Source organism: Taudactylus pleione, unplaced genomic scaffold, assembly GCF_031769625.1.
Source record: "Taudactylus pleione unplaced genomic scaffold, aTauple2 ptg002154l, whole genome shotgun sequence".
In the NCBI taxonomy this organism is placed as follows: domain Eukaryota; kingdom Metazoa; phylum Chordata; class Amphibia; order Anura; family Myobatrachidae; genus Taudactylus; species Taudactylus pleione.
In genome coordinates this window covers 28630-50750 of record NW_028286548.1, presented here as the reverse complement: position 1 = coordinate 50750, position 22121 = coordinate 28630, and the positions used below count along the sequence as shown (strand labels likewise).

At 43.2% G+C, this 22121-nt stretch overlaps 1 protein-coding gene across 1 annotated transcript in view; it reads right to left on the bottom strand.

The window, feature by feature from the left end:
• The window catches only part of LOC148433702 (prolargin-like), an 80535-nt gene extending 59946 nt beyond the window's left edge, over window positions 1-20589 (bottom strand). Inside the window, exon 1 of the mRNA XM_088465815.1 lies at window positions 19641-20589. Within this exon, the coding sequence (XP_088321941.1) occupies window positions 19641-20589 (949 nt within the window). The remainder of the gene's footprint in view (window positions 1-19640) is intronic.
• Window positions 20590-22121: the final 1532 nt, after the last annotated feature.

Genomic DNA, 22121 nt, shown 5'->3' with positions numbered 1-22121 from the left:
CTGTTGTACTTCAACAGTGACATCTTCAATTTGCATATCAGCAAGTGGACTGTGGGTGCTCCTTTCAGCACTTGCAGGGGGCGTGCAAATGGTGGAAAGAGCCACCTCTTCCCGTCCAGTGCTGGGAAGGTCAGGCATCGCAACCACCACCACACTTGGACTCTCCTTGGGGATTTGTGATATCTTCTTAGAAAGCACAGTTCTTCGCTGTGCTTTTGCCAGCTTAACTCTTTTGATTTTTTTAGTGGGAGGAGGGCTTCCATCGTCATGTGAAGCTGAACCACTAGTCATGAACATACTAGGGATTGACCTTAGCCGTTCCTTGCCACTCCGTGTCGTAAATGGCATATTGGCAAGTTTACATTTCTCTTCAGCTGATTTAAATGTCTTTTTCAAGGTCATTTTCCTGAACTTTGCCATTTGGGATTGTATGTGCCCTCTACTATGACATTGGGCATCAGCCTTGGCAGACGACGTTGATGGCATGTTATTGTCTATGTCATAACTAGTGGCAGCAGCTTCAGCACTAGGAGGAAGTGGTTCTTGATCTTTCTCTATTTTATTTTTATCGGAGAAAGTTTGGTCGTCCATTTATGTTATATCAATTTGATATATACGTGCGGCTAAACACAGAAAATATTTTTTTTTTTGGTTTGGACTGGAGTGTACTTTCGGGGGTTACAGCACCCTTAACGGTCAAGCCAGCCGGCCCTTTACTTATGACACCGGCGCACGCTTGGCACTACTTTGTTGATGCACGTGCGGCTACTGCGCACACAATTCACAAACACAGAAAATAATTTTTTTTTTGGTTTGGACTGGAGTGTACTTTCGGGGGTTACAGCACCCTTTAATGGTCAAGCCAGCCGGCCCTTTACTTATGACACAGGTGCACGCTTGGCACTACTTTGTTGATGCACGTGCGGCTAATGCGCTCACAATTCACAAACACAGAAAATTATTTTTTTTTTGGTTTGGACTGGAGTGTACTTTGGGGGTTACAGCACCCTTTAACGGTGAAGCCAGCCGGCCCTTTACTTATGACACAGCCGCACGCTTGGCACTACTTTGTTGATGCACGTGCGGCTACTGCGCACACAATTCAACAAACACAGAAAATAATTTTTTTTTTGGTTTGGACTGGAGTGTACTTTGGGGGTTACAACAACCTTTAACGGTCAAGCCAGCCGGCCCTTTACTTATGACACAGGAGCACGCTTGGCACTACTTTGTTGATGCACGTGCGGCTACAGCGCACACAATTCACAAACACAGAAAATAATTTTTTTTTTGGTTTGGACTGGAGTGTACTTTCGGGGGTTACAGCACCCTTTAACGGTCAAGCCAGCCGGCCCTTTACTTATGACACAGGCGCACGCTTGGCACTACTTTGTTGATGCACGTGCGGCTACTGCGCACACAATTCACAAACACAGAAAATAATTTTATATTTGGTTTGGACTGGAGTGTACTTTGGGGGTTACAGCACCCTTTAATGGTCAAGCCAGCCGGCCCTTTACTTATGACACAGGCGCACGCTTGGCACTACTTTGTTGATGCACGTGCGGCTACTGCGCACACAATTCACAAACACAGAAAATTATTTTTTTTTGGTTTGGACTGGAGTGTACTTTCGGGGGTTACAGCACCCTTAACGGTCAAGCCAGCCGGCCCTTTACTTATGACACAGGCGCACGCTTGGCACTACTTTGTTGATGCACGTGCGGCTACAGCGCACACAATTCACAAACACAGAAAATAATTTTTTTTTTGGTTTGGACTGGAGTGTACTTTCGGGGGTTACAGCACCCTTAACGGTCAAGCCAGCCGGCCCTTTACTTATGACACAGGCGCACGCTTGGCACTACTTTGTTGATGCACGTGCGGCTACTGCGCACACAATTCACAAACACAGAAAATTATTTTTTTTTTGGTTTGGACTGGAGTGTACTTTGGGCGTTACAACACCCTTTAACGGTCAAGCCAGCCGGCCCTTTACTTATGACACAGGCGCACGCTTGGCACTACTTTGTTGATGCACGTGCGGCTACTGCGCACACAATTCACAAACACAGAAAATAATTTTTTTTTTGGTTTGGACTGGAGTGTACTTTCGGGGGTTACAGCACCCTTAACGGTCAAGCCAGCCGGCCCTTTACTTATGACACAGGCGCACGCTTGGCACTACTTTGTTGATGCACGTGCGGCTACTGCGCACACAATTCACAAACACAGAAAATTATTTTTTTTTTGGTTTGGATTGGAGTGTACTTTTGGGGGTTACAGCACCCTTAACGGTCAAGCCAGCCGGCCCTTTGCTTATGACACAGGCGCACGCTTGGCACTACTTTGCTGATGCACGTGCGGCTACTGCGCACACAATTCACAAACACAGAAAATAATTTTTTTTTGGTTTGGACTGGAGTGTACTTTCGGGGGTTACAGCACCCTTTAACGGTCAAGCCAGCCGGCCCTTTACTTATGACACAGGTGCACGCTTGGCACTACTTTGTTGATGCTCGTGCGGCTACTGCGCATACAATTCACAAACACAGAAAATCATTTTTTTTTGGGTTTGGACTGGAGTGTACTTTGGGGGTTACAGCACCCTTAACGGTCAAGCCAGCCGGCCCATTACTTATGACACAGGCGCACGCTTGGCACTACTTTGTTGATGCATGTGCGTCTACTGCGCACACAATTCACAAACACAGAAAATAATTTTTTTTTTGGTTTGGATTGGAGTGTGCTTTCGGGGGTTACAGCACCCTTAACGGTCAAGCCAGCCGGCCCTTTACTTATGACACAGGCGCACGCTTGGCACTACTTTGTTGATGCACGTGCGGCTACTGCGCACACAATTCACAAACACAGAAAATAATTTTTTTTTTGGTTTGGACTGGAGTGTACTTTCGGGGGTTACAGCACCCTTTAACGGTCAAGCCAGCCGGCCCTTTACTTATGACACAGGTGCACGCTTGGCACTACTTTGTTGATGCTCGTGCGGCTACTGCGCATACAATTCACAAACACAGAAAATCATTTTTTTTGGGGTTTGGACTGGAGTGTACTTTGGGGGTTACAGCACCCTTAACGGTCAAGCCAGCCGGCCCATTACTTATGACACAGGCGCACGCTTGGCACTACTTTGTTGATGCATGTGCGTCTACTGCGCACACAATTCACAAACACAGAAAATAATTTTTTTTTTGGTTTGGATTGGAGTGTGCTTTCGGGGGTTACAGCACCCTTAACGGTCAAGCCAGCCGGCCCTTTACTTATGACACAGGCGCACGCTTGGCACTACTTTGTTGATGCACGTGCGGCTACTGCGCACACAATTCACAAACACAGAAAATAATTTTTTTTTTGGTTTGGACTGGAGTGCACTTTCGGGGGTTACAGCACCCTTTAACGGTCAAGCCAGCCGGCCCTTTACTTATGACACAGGCGCACGCTTGGCACTACTTTGTTGATGCACGTGCGTCTACTGCGCACACAATTCACAAACACAGAAAATAATTTTTTTTTTGGTTTGGATTGGAGTGTGCTTTCGGGGGTTACAGCACCCTTAACGGTCAAGCCAGCCGGCCCTTTACTTATGACACAGGCGCACGCTTGGCACTACTTTGTTGATGCACGTGCGGCTACTGCGCACACAATTCACAAACACAGAAAATAATTTTTTTTTTGGTTTGGACTGGAGTGCACTTTCGGGGGTTACAGCACCCTTTAACGGTCAAGCCAGCCGGCCCTTTACTTATGACACAGGCGCACGCTTGGCACTACTTTGTTGATGCACGTGCGGCTACTGCGCACACAATTCACAAACACAGAAAATAATTTTTTCTTTGGTTTGGACTGGAGTGTACTTTCGGGGATTACAGCACCCTTAACGGTCAAGCCAGCCGGCCCTTTACTTATGACACAGGCGCACGCTAGGCACTACTTTGTTGATGCACGTGCGGCTACTGCGCACACAATTCACAAACACAGAAAATTATTATTTTTTTGGTTTGGACTGGAGTGTACTTTGGGCGTTACAGCACCCTTTATCGGTCAAGCCAGCCGGCCCTTTACTTATGACACAGGCGCACGCTTGGCACTACTTTGTTGATGCACGTGCGGCTACTGCGCACTCAATTCACAAACACAGAAAATAATGTTTTTTTTGGTTTGGACTGGAGTGTACTTTGGGGGTTACAGCACCCTTTAACGGTCAAGCCAGCCGGCCCTTTACTTATGACACAGGCGCACGCTTGGCACTACTTTGTTGATGCACGTGCGGCTACTGCGCACACAATTCACAAACACAGAAAATATTTTTTTTTTTGGTTTGGACTGGAGTGTACTTTCGGGGGTTACAGCATCCTTAACGGTCAAGTCAGCCGGCCCTTTACTTATGACACAGGCGCACGCTTGGCACTATTTTGTTGATGCACGTGCGGCTACTGCGCACACAATTCACAAACACAGAAAATTATTTTTTTTTTGGTTTGGACTGGAGTGTACTTTGGGCGTTACAGAACCCTTTAACGGTCAAGATAGCCGGCCCTTTACTTATGACACAGGCGCACGCTTGGCACTACTTTGTTGATGCACGTGCGGCTACTGCGCACTCAATTCACAAACACAGAAAATAATTTTTTTTTTGGTTTGGACTGGAGTGTACTTTGGGGGTTACAGCACCCTTTAACGGTCAAGCCAGCCGGCCCTTTACTTATGACACAGGCGCACGCTTGGCACTACTTTGTTGATGCACGTGCGGCTACTGCGCACACAATTCACAAACACAGAAAATAATTTTTTTTTTGGTTTGGACTGGAGTGTACTTTCGGGGGTTACAGCACCCTTAACGGTCAAGCCAGCCGGCCCTTTACTTATGACACAGGCGCACGCTTGGCACTACTTTGTTGATGCACGTGCGGCTACTGCGCACACAATTCACAAACACAGAAAATAATTTTTTTTTTGGTTTGGACTGGAGTGTACTTTCGGGGATTACAGCACCCTTAACGGTCAAGCCAGCTGGCCCTTTACTTATGACACAGGCGCACGCTTGGCACTACTTTGTTGATGCACGTGCGGCTACTGCGCACACAATTCACAAACAGAAAATAATTTTTTTTTTGGTTTGGACTGGAGTGTACTTTCGGGGGTTACAGCACCCTTTAACTGTCAAGCCAGCCGGCCCTTTACTTATGACACAGGCGCACGCTTGGCACTACTTTGTTGATGCACGTGCGGCTACTGCGCACACAATTCACAAACACAGAAAATAATTTTTTTTTTGGTTTGGACTGGAGTGTACTTTGGGGGTTACAGCACCCTTTAACGGTCAAGCCAGCCGGCCCTTTACTTATGACACAGGCGCACGCTTGGCACTACTTTGTTGATGCACGTGCGGCTACTGCGCACACAATTCACAAACACAGAAAATAATTTTTTTTTTGGTTTGGACTGGAGTGTACTTTCGGGGGTTACAGCACCCTTAACGGTCAAGCCAGCCGGCCCTTTACTTATCACACAGGCGCACGCTTGGCACTACTTTGTTGATGCACGTGCGGCTACAGCGCACACAATTCACAAACACAGAAAATAATTTTTTTTTTGGTTTTGACTGGAGTGTACTTTGGGGGTTACAGCACCCTTTAACGGTCAAGCCAGCCGGCCCTTTACTTATGACACAGGCGCACGCTTGGCACTACTTTGTTGATACACGTGCGGCTACTGCGCACACAATTCACAAACACAGAAAATTTTTTTTTTTTTTGTTTGGACTGGAGTGTACTTTCGGGGGTTACAGCACCCTTAACGGTCAAGCCAGCCGGCCCTTTACTTATGACACAGGCGCACGCTTGGCACTACTTTGTTGATGCACGTGCGGCTACTGCGCACACAATTCACAAACACAGAAAATTATTTTTTTTTTGGTTTGGACTGGAGTGTACTTTCGGGGGTTACAGCACCCTTAACGGTCAAGCCAGCCGGCCCTTTACTTATGACACAGGCGCACGCTTGGCACTACTTTGTTGATGCACGTGCGGCTACTGCGCACACAATTCACAAACACAGAAAATAATTTTTTTTTTGGTTTGGACTGGAGTGTACTTTCGGAGGTTACAGCACCCTTAACGGTCAAGCCAGCCGGCCCTTTACTTATGACACAGGCGCACGCTTGGCACTACTTTGTTGATGCACGTGCGGCTACTGCGCACACAATTCACAAACACAGAAAATAATGTTTTTTTTGGTTTGGACTGGAGTGTACTTTGGGGGTTACAGCACCCTTTAACGGTCAAGCCAGCCGGCCCTTTACTTATGACACAGGTGCACGCTTGGCACTACTTTGTTGATGCACGTGCGGCTACTGCGCACACAATTCACAAACACAGAAAATAATTTTTTTTTTGGTTTGGACTGGAGTGTACTTTCGGGGGTTACAGCACCCTTAACGGTCAAGCCAGCCGGCCCTTTACTTATGACACAGGTGCACGCTTGGCATTACTTTGTTGATGCACGTGCGGCTACTGCGCACACAATTCACAAACACAGAAAATAATTTTTTTTTTGGTTTGGACTGGAGTGTACTTTCGGGGGTTACAGCACCCTTAACGGTCAAGCCAGCCGGCCCTTTACTTATGACACAGGCGCACGCTTGGCACTACTTTGTTGATGCACGTGCGGCTACTGCGCACACAATTCACAAACACAGAAAATAATATTTTTTTTGGTTTGGAATGGAGTGTACTTTCGGGGGTTACAGCACCCTTTAACGGTCAAGCCAGCCGGCCCTTTACTTATGACACAGGCGCACGCTTGGCACTACTTTGTTGATGCACGTGCGGCTACTGCGCACACAATTCACAAACACAGAAAATAATTTTTTTTTTGGTTGGACTGGAGTGTACTTTCGGGGGTTACAGCACCCTTTAACGGTCAAGCCAGCCGGCCCTTTACTTATGACACAGGCGCACGCTTGTCACTACTTTGTTGATGCACGTGCGGCTACTGCGCACACAATTCACAAACACAGAAAATAATTATTTTTTTGGTTTGGACTGGAGTGTACTTTGGGGGTTACAGCACCCTTTAACGGTCAAGCCAGCCGGCCCTTTACTTATGACACAGGCGCACGCTTGGCACTACTTTGTCGATGCACGTGCTGCTACTGCGCACACAATTCACAAACACAGAAAATAATTTTTTTTTTGGTTTGGACTGGAGTGTACTTTGGGAGTTACAGCACCCTTTAACGGTCAAGCCAGCTGGCCCTTTACTTATGACACATGCGCACGCTTGGCACTACTTTGTTGATGCACGTGAGGCTACTGCGCACACAATTCACAAACACAGAAAATATTTTTTTTTTGGTTTGGACAGGAGTGTACTTTCGGGGGTTACAGCACCCTTTAACGGTCAAGCCAGCCGGCCCTTTACTTATGACACAGGCGCACGCTTGGCACTACTTTGTTGATACACGTGCGGCTACTGCGCACACAATTCACAAACACAGAAAATAATTTTTTTTTTGGTTTGGACTGGAGTGTACTTTCGGGGATTTCAGCACCCTTAACGGTCAAGCCAGCCGGCCCTTTACTTATGACACAGGCGCACGCTTGGCACTACTTTGTTGATGCACGTGCGGCTACTGCGCACATAATTCACAAACACAGAAAATAATTTTTTTTTTGGTTTGGACTGGAGTGTACTTTGGGGGTTACAGCACCCTTAACGGTCAAGCCAGCCGGCCCTTTACTTATGACACAGGCGCACGCTTGGCACTACTTTGTTGATGCACGTGCGGCTACTTCGCACACAATTCACAGAGAAAATAATTTTTTTTTTGGTTTGGACTGGAGTGTACTTTCGGGGGTTACAGCACCCTTTAACGGTCAAGCCAGCCGGCCCTTTACTTATGACACAGGCGCACGCTTGGCACTACTTTGTTGATGCACGTGCGGCTACTGCACACACAATTCACAAACACAGAAAATAATTTTTTTTTTGGTTTGGACTGGAGTGTACTTTGGGGGTTACAGCACCCTTTAACGGTCAAGCCAGCCGGCCCTTTACTTATGACACAGGCGCACGCTTGGCACTACTTTGTTGATGCACGTGCGGCTACAGCGCACACAATTCACAAACACAGAAAATAATTTTTTTTTTGGTTTGGACTGGAGTGTACTTTCGGGGGTTACAGCACCCTTAACGGTCAAGCCAGCCGGCCCTTTACTTATGACACAGGCGCACGCTTGGCACTACTTTGTTGATGCACGTGCAGCTACTGCGCACACAATTCACAAACACAGAAAATTATTTTTTTTTTGGTTTGGACAGGAGTGTACTTTCGGGGGTTACAGCACCCTTAACGGTCAAGCCAGCCGGCCCTTTACTTATGACACAGGCGCACGCTTGACACTACTTTGTTGATGTACGTGCGGCTACTGCACACACAATTCACAAACACAGAAAATAATTTTTTTTTTGGTTTGGACTGGAGAGTATACTTTCGGGGGTTACAGCACCCTTTAACGGACAAGCCAGCCGGCCCTTTACTTATGACACAGGCGCACGCTTGGCACTACTTTGTTGATGCACGTGCGGCTACTGCGCACACAATTCACAAACACAGAAAATATTTTTTTATTTTGTTTGGAGTGCCCTTTGGGGGTTTCAGCACCCTTTAGCGGTCAATCCAGCTGGCCCTTTATTTATGGGACACAGGCGCACGCTTGCCACTACTTTGTTGATGCACTTGCGGCTACTGCGCACACAATTCACAAACACAAAAAAATATTTTTTTTTATTTTGTTTGGAGTGCCCTTTGGGGGTTACAGCACCCTTTAGCGGTCAATTCAGCCGGCCATTTATTTATGGGACACAGGCGCACGCTTGCCACTACTTTGTTGATGCACGTGCGGCTACTGCGCACACAATTCACAAACACAAAAAAATATATATTTTTTATTTTGCTTGGAGTGTACTTTGGGGGTTACAGCACCCTTTAACGGTCAAGCCATCTGGCCCTTTACTTATGACACAGGCGCACGCTTGGCACTACTTTGTCGATGCACGTGCGGCTACTGCGCATATAATTCACAAACACAAAAAAATTTATTTTTTTATTTAGTTTGGAGTGCCCTTTGGGGGTTACAGCACCCTTTAATGGACAAGCCAGCCGGCCTTTTACTTATGGGACACAGGCGCACACTTGGCGCTGCTCCTTCGTTGATGCACGTGCAGCCACAGTGCACACAATTCACAAACATAGAAATTTTTTTTTAATTTTGTTTGGAGTGCCCTTTGGGGGTTACAGCACCCTTTAATGGTCAATCCAGCCGGCCCTTTATTTATGGGACACAGGCGCACGCTTGGCACTACTTTCTTGATGCACGTGCGGCTACTGCGCACACAATTCACAAACACAAAAAAATATATATTTTTATTTTGTTTGGAGTGCCCTTTGGGGGTACAGCACCCTTTAGCGGTCAATCCAGCTGGCCCTTTATTTATGGGACACAGGCGCACGCTTGGCACTACTTTGTTGATGCACGTGCGGCTACTGCGCACACAATTCACAAACACAAAAAAAAATTTTTTTTTATTTTGTTTGGAGTGCCCTTTGGGGGTTACAGCACCCTTTAACGGACAAGCCAGCCGGCCTTTTACTTATGGGACACAGGCGCACGCTTGGCGCTGCTCCTTTGTTGATGCACGTGCAGCCACAGTGCACACAATTCACAAACACAGAAAAAATATTTTTTTGAGCACATGGGGGGAGCACCCCTGATGGACAGAGCACCCCCTGGACAACACTACAGCACCCCTTTAGGACTGGGACACTGCACAGGACTTTGGAGTGGACACAGCCCCTATGGACAACTGACTGCACAACACAGTCCAGCCAGCCCCTATGGACTTTGAAGTAGTGGACACAGCCCCTATGGACAACAGCAGCACAGCGCAGCACAGCACAGCACAGCACAGCACAACACTACACTGCACTACACTGCACTACACTACACTACAACACTACACTACACAGCCCAGCCAGCCCTAACTCCCACCCTCCCTCTTCACTGTCCACAGCCGAGTGAGATAATGGCGCCGACGCGGGTACCTTATATAGGATCCAAAACCCGCGAGACCCGGAAGGCGGGATAATGACATTTTGCCTCGATTTCAGATCCGAGTCAGGCGGGAAAAGTCGAGCCTGATTCGGATCGGCCTCGGATCGGGGGGGCTCGGGGGGGTTCGGATTTCAGAAATCCGAACCCGCTCACCCCTAGTATATACTGCAATAAGCATTACCTAATCTATAAATATCCTAATATCATCTTATTGGAGGAATAGGAGAATCCTTGAAATACCCATATGAGGATCCTAACACAAAAAAACCCACTCCCTATTACAAGTTTGACTTTTGTTATTATGTTATTATAGGTTGAACTGTATAAAAGATACAATAACCACACAATGGAGCAAAAATGAAGGAGAAAAAAAACGGATTCTTTGTATAGGCTGCATTCTGTTTTTTGTATCCATGCTACAAATGGAATCCTGTGATATCTCCTACACTAATAAGTGACGAAGGAATACTCAAAACAAAAATGCTGACTAGTATCAGGAGAGTAGGAGTGAATATTTATGGAACTCAGTGATACATAATCAAGTGAACAAGAGCAATATACGTACATATTATCATATTCTTGAATAGAATTAACGGAGGACCGTACGGCATCAACTTTTACAACACTCTTTCATTCTTCTTTCACATTTCTCTATATTTTTGATATTTCACTAACTTTTCATTGATTGTACATTTCAATGTCATTAATAAAATTTACATTTTAATTATATGAGTGCACCATAATTAAGGCAACCCTATTCAATTCTATCTTCTTGTTTGTAATACTTGCAAAATACTCTTATGCCATTTTTCAACCTTGATTTTTATATATCAACCTGATGGGCTTGACTTTCCTTGATCATAACAGCCATGTTTGGTCAGATGAAAATCAAACACCAAATGGAGAGGCTATTTTGTGATGATATCTGGAGATGTTCTCCCTCCTCCGCTCCCAGCCTTCCCATACATAATCCCAGAAGCACAATGATAAGAGATGTTTAGTACCAGACTTTAAAATCCCTCTGACCCCTTCCTGTTCGGAGCTTCTGTTTTGTGTGCTGCCGGAGACATCATCTCATGCATGCCCCTTTGATTCTTTTAAAAAAATTTGGAACCATCGAGAAGCTCTGCTGGGGCAAGAACTGATGTGAATGAGTATTTTTTTGTATATGCCTCCCCTCCCCCCTCATAAATGTGCTTCAGAATAAAAAAATGTAATTACATTTACTACTAATCACTAATCAACCTTTCCTTTCCCTGCCTTCAACTACATACATACTCCAACTCCCTCAGGCCTCTTGAAAAATAAAAACATTTGTTTCTTGATGTGCCATGCTGGAAGTTGAACTGCCATAGCTGCTGCAATCTTTGACATGCAGTTGCTAAATCTGAAAATGTCCAGAAATGTTTATGGCCACAGACAGCATTTCCTGCATGCCCCTTTAAGTTTAAAAAATATTCTGAACCACCAAGTTGCAAAACATGGGACATATTGTTCACCCATGCTCTCCCCTCCTTGATCATAAATTTGATTTGAAATAAAAGAATGTAATCAAACTTACTATGAATCAACCCTTCCTTTCCCTGCCTCTAAATACATACACACTCCATCTCCCTCAGGCCTCTTAATTAATGAAAACATATGTTTCCTAATGTGCCATGTTGGGGGTTGAACTGCCACATGTTTGTGCAGCCCACTGCTGCTGCTTAGCTTAGTCAGCCACACTTCGTGCAACTTTTGGGCCTAAACTGGATGAAAACAATATTGTGAGCTGTGAGGTGGTCAAAATTGACTGGAAATGAGTGGACATTAATGTTATTGAGCATAATAATACTGTATGAACAAAAAAAAAGCCCAAATTATGTGATTTTAGTAGTTTTTAGAGATTTCTAAAAAAAGAAAATACAGATTCAAAACCAAAACACTCAAGGGCAGTTTTGCAAAACCAAATCCAGATCCAAAACCTCGAAGGAGATACAGATCCAAAACCAAAACACGGGGGTCAGCGCACATCCCTAATATATTCACCATCAGACAAAAACATATGTGTGTTATGTATTTCACTTCACAATATATATATAATAGCTCTATCTATCTATCTATCTATCTATCTATCTATCTATCTATCTATCGATCTATCTGTCTATCAAATCTTGTAAAGTACCCTACACTATACATTATATATATTTCAAATAACAACCTTTTACAGAGGTGGCCAGGGCACTTCAGAGCAGCCAGTGCACACTGGCAAGTCTGTGGAATCAGGCTGAAGATACAATGATCTCCCGCCAGGCCGGCTGCTTTAAATTTTTACCAAGTGGCTCCCTCACCACATACTAGGGATGGACATCAGAAACCGGTGATTAGCAACCATCGATGTTTCCGAGTCGATGGAAGTACTTTTTCCATGTAATTGTTGCTGGGCTCTTTCACTGGGCTTTTGTTGCTGGGCTATTTCACATAGGGTCTCTATCCCAGTACTCCCTATATAAACACGTTGCCTGGATGCAGAAACCCACTTCACTATTTGGCACTTATCAAAGGCCTCTTTGATGTGGTCAGGCTGTGACAGCAAGCACTTCCTCTCTACAGTAGTCCTCTGCAGGGATATGAATTGTGTGCAGGTACTTTCCCTCTTCTTCTGCTAGCATGCAGACCTCCACTCTGCAATATTTTTTGGCAACCTTGCTCCATAGAACCAGCAATACCCCGACTGTAATATGCAGGATATATTTCTGCTGCCCTCATGACAGCTGCCATGCTCCCACTCCTGGCAAGGCTGGGGAACCTTGAATCTTCCCTGCTCCTACCCCAGGTCCCTGGCAGACTCGGTTGCCAAATGATTCCCATTTATCCAGCCATGGAGCATTCATGCCACTAAATCTAATCCCATCGAGAATAATCACTACATGCACTCCTAGCCCTTCATCGCTGCTAGCCCTCTCAGTAAAACATGACTGCACTCACCAGGTGGCATGTGTGTATTTTACACCACTAAAAGCTGATATGCCGCAATAATGCCTCATCTGCTGCCAACAAAGCTCAGGCTACTCAATGTGGATCAGATAGAGGGGCTATATCTGGGTCTTCTTAGCATGCCATAGGTCCCTGTTTGCCACTTCAGACAGTTTGTGATGGGGTACATAGGAGCTGCAGGTATTTCCACCGCTCTGATCTTTCTACGGCTCTTTCTCTAGCTCCTGCACTGCAAAATCCTAATGCTATAGGGATTACTCAGAGTATTAGAATTAGCAGTGACATGTTTGTTATACCTTGTACCTGTTTAGTTATAGAGGGATTTTTCAATTTCAATTTGAGCCAAGGGAGTCTTGGATGACAACAAAGCTATGTACTCTAAATTGTGGATAGATAGACTAGATTTTCAAGATAGTGGTTCCAACATTGTATAGTATTTTATATTAGTACAACTAATATACTTTGACTGACTTTGTTGGCTGTGATCTTTTATCTTTTTAGAAGGGAGCACTAACACATGCATAACTTCAAAGGCATTTAAAATACAACATTAAAAAGTATAAACATCTGTAGACTGCCATTTAGTTCACATTCCTTCAGATGACGTTAAAAAAAAATGCAAAAAAATGAAACTTTACATTTTTGCTTAACTTTGGTATTATGCCTAGATGAGAAGATTTGCCTTTAAGTCACCCAGTAGTTTTATTATTGCATCAATCTTTTATTAAACTACGGTAAACACATTAAACCCAAATTCTACATAAATAATGACTTGGACACAAAAATATGGTGAAAGAGGTCACAGTCTTAATTTATTGACCGAATTAGAATTGAATTATGAAGAGTGCCAATAAAAGCAGTGCAACCTCCGCCACAGCCAGATAAGATATTTAAGTAAATTGGGGTGGCACACACCCCAGTGCAAACAGAATTGGGCAGTTCCAATCCCCCTCAATTTGTATAGTATTGGATCCTCCCTGAGATGGAGACAAGGGACCTCATTCAGACCCACTCGCAAGCACTATGCACTCGCAAGCGGGTCGATGGTAAGGGCCTGCGCACATGCAGCGCTCGCACTGCACGTGCGCAAGCCCCGGAGCGAGTGACAAATGCACTCGCTCCGGGGCTCTCTACAAAAGGGGCGGCTGTCGATGTTGATCGACAGCTCGCCCCATTTTATAGGCGGGGTGGGGGGGTGGCCGGACAAATGGAGGCATTCCTGAAGGACCACCTGCCATTTGTAGGCGGCCCTACTGACATCACCAGTGATGTCAGTAGGGAGCTTTCTGGTCTGTTAAAGCAGGAAGCTACCTGGGGTTTGCGGTAGACGAGACCCTACCGCAAGGGTCTCGTCGCAAGCCCCGATGGTCGCGATGGTCTCGACCATCGCGACCATCACCTAGTCACTCGCTAAAGCTGTGGGTGGCAACCCACAGCTTAGCGAGCGGCCAGGAGGCCGCCTTTCAAAAGAAAAGCGGCCTCATTCAGAGCGAGCGCTCGATTTTTGCGAGTGGCTCTGAATGAGGTCCTAGGTTCTTCCCTGAGGTAGAAATGAAACCCGTCTGTCTCAAAGGGTAAGTGCCACCCAATCACTCTTGTGTTATAAGAGGTCGCCAAGGTTCACTGCTTTCCTCCTAGTTGTGCTTTCCCTGTTGGAGATAATTAGAGATGAGCAGCTCAGTTTTGCTGAAAACTGAATACACCCATTCTTTTAGGTTCCGAGTCAAATTGCAATTCCACACACAATTGGTCGATTGTTGCGTTCTGCGCATGCGTATGCATCGCAGTGCGCATACGTGAACTAGCTATTGTGATGGTGACTGCGTTCACTGAGGCTACGCAGACCCCTCGCAGATTGATTAACAGGAAGCACCATTTGTGGGTGGTGATGGGGGGTGGTCGGGGAGATGCAGCGTGCCAGTGCATTTGCGCGCCGCTGCAGGGGCGTGCATAAATTAGCCACTGCAATGCCATACGCAGTCTAAGGTCTCAAAGCATGTGTGGTTGTTAGCAATTTCTGAGTAAGGTCAGGGCTTGTGCAAGTTTGCACGAGACTGCGATGGTACTCGATTGTACCAATGGTTTAGCTATTCTGCTAAGTATTACGGATTTGTGCAATGTAAAGTGGGCATCCTTATGTAGTGCTAAGTTTGCATTGCGATCGCAGTTGAACTGCGTGTGTATGCAATATTGTGTGCAGTAGTGAATCAGGCTCTGAGTCCAGACTTGGTTCACTTTTGGTGTTCCAAGTAGAACCGAGTCCCGGCTTGGGTCATGCTGCAACTCGAATTTTGGATCTAAATCTGGATTTTATGTATTTTTAATTGCATGTAAGTCCATCCCTTGGGATTTCTGGTGCCAAAATTGGTCAAAATTGACTGGAAATGAATGTTAATAATACTATAGGAACAAAAACAGGTCCAAGTAACAGTCAAATCCAAAACCGAACCAAAACACTTAAGAGTGGTTTTGCCAAAACCAAAACCATAACATTTGAGGGTACTGTAGGTTTGCCAAAGCCAAAACCAAACACAGGGGTTGGCGCACATCTCTTGTGAAAATAGTAACCAATGTAAAAAGTGGGCGCTAATCAGGGTACAATTAAAAAAGCATTTAATAAGGGGCAATAGGAGTAACCTCCAAGGTATATAAACACATATGGAAAAACATAAATAATATTCAGAACATCCAAAAATACAACAAATGAAATAATGAAATTAAAGATGATGCATGAAATTAAAAAATAAAAAATAAAAAATACAAAATATATAAAAAATATATATATATGTATATATATATATATATATATATGTAAACAAAAATAAAAAAATACAAAATAAACAATGAAGTACATTAAACTATTAAATAATGAAATTAAAATGAAATGATGTAATAAATACACAGTGTATGCATACACAATAATAATAAAACAGCATGCACCACTCCTCGTATGGTGCTGCACATGGAACTACACAAATGTATTAAATCACAGAGCAATTGCTGTTTGATAAACTCAGATGTAGCAATGTTGAATCGATTAGGATACTAGGATCACTTAACAAGAGGGATACATATCCTTCAAAAAAAAACTGTGTACATTTGTATCTGAAATAATTCCTGCTAAAAATTGTTCCCAAAAGAGAAAAATTCTCTGAAGCAAGATATAGATGGATCCTAGCTCATAAGTGTATAGCAATCCAAGTTGGAGTTATGGACGGATCCAAATCGAATTTTAATAGTTAGAGGCTGTGGATATGCAGCATGGGTTGTCAGATGGGAGAAAGTTAATCACATGCATGTGTGTTTGTAAAATGTCCCGCTCAGTTTCTCTGCCCTGAATGTATCCCTTTTATTAAGACCAAGTTCTGCATGGTCAGCAAGCCGGCAGCAGTATTTTACCAGTGTGATGGTCAAATCAGCAGGGACCCACGATCAGGGTAACAGCAGCCCATGTACTCAATGCCTCTCCACAGCAGGCACTCGTGTAATGCGTTTCTCCACCTATACGCCCATCAGCAGTTTTATTTTTTTATTTTTTTATATTTTCATTTATTTTCATTTATATTCATATGAATTTTATTTTAATTTATTATTATTTGTAGATTTAATATTTATTATTAGTATTATTTTAATTTAAATGTATATTATATGTTTATTCTAATCTAATTTTTTATGTATATAATTTTATTGTTATGCATATTGGTATCAATATCTTCTTTAAATCACCACTGTGCCAAGAGCACGTTTTTTTCAGAGCAAGTGACAGATAGTTGCAGTTAATACACAAATAGAATGCTGCTATTCTTACAATTGGATACTCGGCAAACATCTCTAAATCAGCTTATGAATACAATGTTGCCATCTGTATTATTGGCTGTTATATATATATAGAACGGAGTCTGATGTGACAGCTAATTACGCAAGTACAATTGAAGTGAGGAGAACACTTTTTCTATCAACTGAAGAAACACTATTATGAGAATGCGCATGCGCTACAATAAGTTTGGAGACAACACCTGTGATCCGCTTAATTGAAGATGCTATTTATAGCGACTGCCGGGTCTTTGTGTTACACTGTCTGAGGAAACCGCTGATGGGCGTATAGGCGGAGAAACGCGTTACACGAGTGCCTGCTGTGGAGAGGCATTGAGTACATGGGCTGCTGTTACCCTGATCGTGGGTCCCTGCTGATTTGACCATCACACTGGTAAAATACTGCTGCCGGCTTGCTGACCATGCAGAACTTGGTCTTAATAAAAGGGATACATTCAGGGCAGAGAAACTGAGCGGGACATTTTACAAACACACATGCATGTGATTAACTTTCTCCCATCTGACAACCCATGCTGCATATCCACAGCCTCTAACTATTAAAATTCGATTTGGATCCGTCCATAACTCCAACTTGGATTGCTATACACTTATGAGCTAGGATCCATCTATATCTTGCTTCAGAGAATTTTTCTCTTTTGGGAACAATTTTTAGCAGGAATTATTTCAGATACAAATGTACACAGTTTTTTTTTGAAGGATATGTATCCCTCTTGTTAAGTGATCCTAGTATCCTAATCGATTCAACATTGCTACATCTGAGTTTATCAAACAGCAATTGCTCTGTGATTTAATACATTTGTGTAGTTCCATGTGCAGCACCATACGAGGAGTGGTGCATGCTGTTTTATTATTATTGTGTATGCATACACTGTGTATTTATTACATCATTTCATTTTAATTTCATTATTTAATAGTTTAAGGTACTTCATTGTTTATTTTGTATTTTTTTATTTTTGTTTACATATATATATACATATATATATATATATTTTATATATTTTAAATTTTTTATTTTTTAATTTCATGCATCATCTTTAATTTCATTATTTCATTTGTTGTATTTTTGGATGTTCTGAATATTATTTATGTTTTTCCATATGTGTTTATATCCCTTGGAGGTAACTCCTATTGCCCCTTATTAAATGCTTTTTTAATTGTACCCTGATTAGCGCCCACTATTTCTTTTTACATTGGTTACTGTTTTTTGGGGATTTTCCAGTTTTCCCCACTGTAGAGGGCTGGCTTTTCATTGGGTTTATCTGCATGTAGAGATCAATACGATCTAATAGTAGGTATTAGCGCTTGTAGTTTTGTCTTTTCTTGTGAAAATACAATAAAATACATTCCAACGAAAATAAAAAAGACATACTGTACTACCCATCAAATCCGGTGGCTAGGCATAACAAAATTGGAATGAGGAAGATGGTTCCTCTGCCAGTTCATTTAAATGAATCTATACCCTCCCACTAAAACCCTATTGGCTAACTGAGACTGACCTTAAAACTGGTGATCCTAACCTAACAAATTAACTCTTACCTAACAAAGGATTGATTACATAAAAAAACCCTATGTGCTTACCTCTCCTCACATTTAATTAAGAATTTGGATCCTCATTTAGTACACAAATCTTTGTTGCATTTCTAAATTAGCAGCTGTTTTATGCAGAGCTAAGAAGAACTCTATGCTATGATACCCTACGACAAAATTGGTCCTCAGAGAAACATAACTGGCATGTTTTACAGGGGATCAGGTCACATGGTTGACAGGCACCATGTCGACATCCTCACATTGTCAACATGCTCACAATATCAACATCTGAAATGTCACCATGTGAAATGTTGACTTTCTCAGAATGCCGATGGTTAGGGGTTAGTTGCTGCTGAGTGGGTTATGGTTAGGCTCTGGGGGAAAGTTATGATTATGCACTATGGGGAGGTTACAGTTAGGCACTAGGGTGATGGGTAGGAGTAGGGATTAGGGGTAGGGGAGTAATACTTACCAGAACTGCCACTCGTCAGATGTCTGTGCCGGAAATGCTGCACATGTGACCACTGTGGACCCGGAAGAAGAGACAGCTGCCGGAACCAGGTATGTGCTAAGCATGTCAACATTCTCATATCGACCTGATGCACGTCGACTTCATAAATACCACACACAGTTTTACAGATCTTCTCAGTTTCACAAGTGAAATAATTAGCACCACCTGTGCAACATCTAGGAGATACTGAATTATACTGCCTGCTTTCTCAATTGCATGTTTACAGTAATTTTGCTAGCTGTTGATAAGGAGATGGCCTATTACTCACAAGCACCATGCAATTTAGAAAATACTTAGATTGACTGTTCAGTAGCTCAAATTTTCTAGAAAGCGTGTGCACCAACAGCATATACACTCATGACAATTATTGTATTTCCACACACTATATTGTAATCTCAATTATGTTTAACATTTGTTTCAGCTGTGCCATCTTCCAGTTAGAATGGAAGAGAGCCCATGAGCAGTGCCCCCAGATGCCTTAATTTTCATGTTGTATTTATTTTGTCTACATTTTATGTCTCTATTTTATGTATATCCTGGTTTCCCCACTGTGGAAACATGTTGCGTCATCCAAATCCATGATGATGATTATAATAAAAATAATAATAAAAATAATAATAATATGCAAAGAGTGAAAAACAGACACACAATCTACTTACTTTCAATTATGTTGTCATTCAGGTAGAGGTGCTCCAGTTTGGGGCTAATGGATGGGACCACTGTAAACTTGTTATGGGATAGTTGAAGGACCAAGAGGCTGGATATGTTGAAGATGTTCTTAGGAAGACCTTTTTCAGACAATTGGTTGTAATTGAGCCTTAAGAAAGATAAATTGTGCAGATCTTTAAAGTAGTCAGAGGGAATGTCTTCTATATTATTTCTGTCGAGAAATAGCTGATTCACAGTCTCTGGCACAGTGGGAGGCATTTTACGCAGAATATTGTGAGCCAAATTTAGCTGAATAAGGTTCTTCAGACCCTTAAATGTATTCTTGTTAAAGACCCCATCACTTAGCTTGTTGTGATGCAAGTCCAGCAAAATCAGGTGGTCCATTTTACTGAAAATTCCAGAAGGTATTTTGGAGATCTGATTTCGGCTGAGACGAAGTTGCTCTAGCCGTGGAGGCAAGTAAGATGGTACCTCCTTCAGCTGGTTCTTCTCCATATATAAATAGGTCAGATTTCCCATCTTCTCCAGGATTTTTTTGTCTACTTTCTTAATGCGGTTGTTGTCGAGATTGATCCACTGAACCTCAGTGGCATTCTTGAATGCATCCTCTGGCAAATCATCAATGAAGTTATTTTGCAGGTAAACATACCTGGCACGAGTCGGGAGAATTGGCACTTTGCGCAAATTGCGACTGTCACAATAAATTGTTGAAGGGAAATCTGGAGGGCAGAAGCATTCCCGAGGACAGTCTGGAAAAACTGATGGAGGTCCTGGTGGAAACGGAGGGGGCAGGTCCGTGGGTTCCACAGGTTCTGGTGCAGGTGGGGTTGGCCTCTTAGTTGGGCGCACTACTGTGGGACGAGGTTTACGTCTCTGACCACTCACTTCAATTACTAGAATCAGCACCAAAGGTAAAAGTGAAAATACCCAAGTTCTCATAGTCACCACCTGCAAATAAAAGTCAAATAAGAAACAATTAAACACATGTAAAAATGTGGTTGTGTAATTGAACATAATTTAAAAAAAAAATTAAAAACAGATAAATATTTTTCCCAGGAGAAAATACCTGTTAATACAATTTTACTTACTTTAACAGTAAAAACCTTGATGAAATTTAACAGGTCTGTGAAAAAGAGAACATTTCCAGAACCAGGAGTAGACTCGTTTGTGGCGGCTTTCCATTTAAAATACTCTGCTTTTTATTTTAATCTATTGTTTTGTATGAGGTTCTAACACAGCACACTCTACATGTGGAGCTGTATCTTAGCAAGTACCCAATCTATGAAGTCTATGAATTGCACATGAGTCATTGACATCAATGAGGCACAAAGCAAAGGTAGCAATTTTGACAATGATTCAGAGGTGGAAGCAGTTGCAGCCACGATCCCATCTTTTTACACAACAGCGTCTGCGTCTTTATACAAATGCCACAACCGATTCTCAGCCTATTGAGATGCCCACTGGCAGTGGCGCATTCCATCACCGCACGTAGTTCAAGGCACCATCATTACACCATCAGTCACAACTTTGAAGATTGCACCTACCCTAAGGCATGTACAATTTCATCATCTGAACGAGTGTCAGTGCGACACAATCATTGACTGCAAAACGCATGCGTCTGGTTAGCCACCCGCCTGTTACCTCCTTGAAATGCCCACTGAAATTGCATCTCTTTGCATGCAATTTCGATCTGTTAGCGCGGTAGCCACCGGGACACATTCGCAGGGCGACCAGGATGCCAGCGCAGACTGAAAATATTGGCCAGTTGCTTATGGCATTGACATTACGTGGACCTCTGAATCAGGCCCTTTGTGTGGTGAGCAAAATGTCTCAGTGGTGTCACTGGATCTTATTATCTACCATATGCATTGCATCCTGTTTTCTGATGTCATATATCATTTTTTGTTTTTCTGCACTCACTGTAATGGACCTGAATATGGATGGTAGAGTAGGATAGTTGGACCTTTCAAAACAAGGGCAGGCAATATGGAACATTGGTGCCTGTTTTTCCAACAAATGCTAAAACAAGATTTCTCTTTGGAGGACAAGGCATTTGAATGGGCTAGAGTTTGAGATGATGCAGACATGAATAGAGCAGTTGCTGATCTAACAGTAGTTCAAGCTTTTTAATTCCATAAAAGATTACACTATCCAGAGAGTTGTGACTATAGGATATTAAACAAAGAAAAATGGGAACTTCCAAAATGTCGCATAAAGGTAACAGACTATCACAACACTATCCCTTTGAGGGTCACCATAAAACTCTAAGACAACAGAAATGGGGCAATTTGTAAATGGCGCTTAATATACAATAAATCTAAAACTGGATTTAATACACCAAGATAGTATGTCTGATATCCAAGTCCAACACAATATGTGTATCCTCAATGTAAATTGTCGATACCCTCGTGTTTAAGGACCGTCTTTCACCTCCCTGCTGACACTCACATTAAATTTCATTCTACATGCAC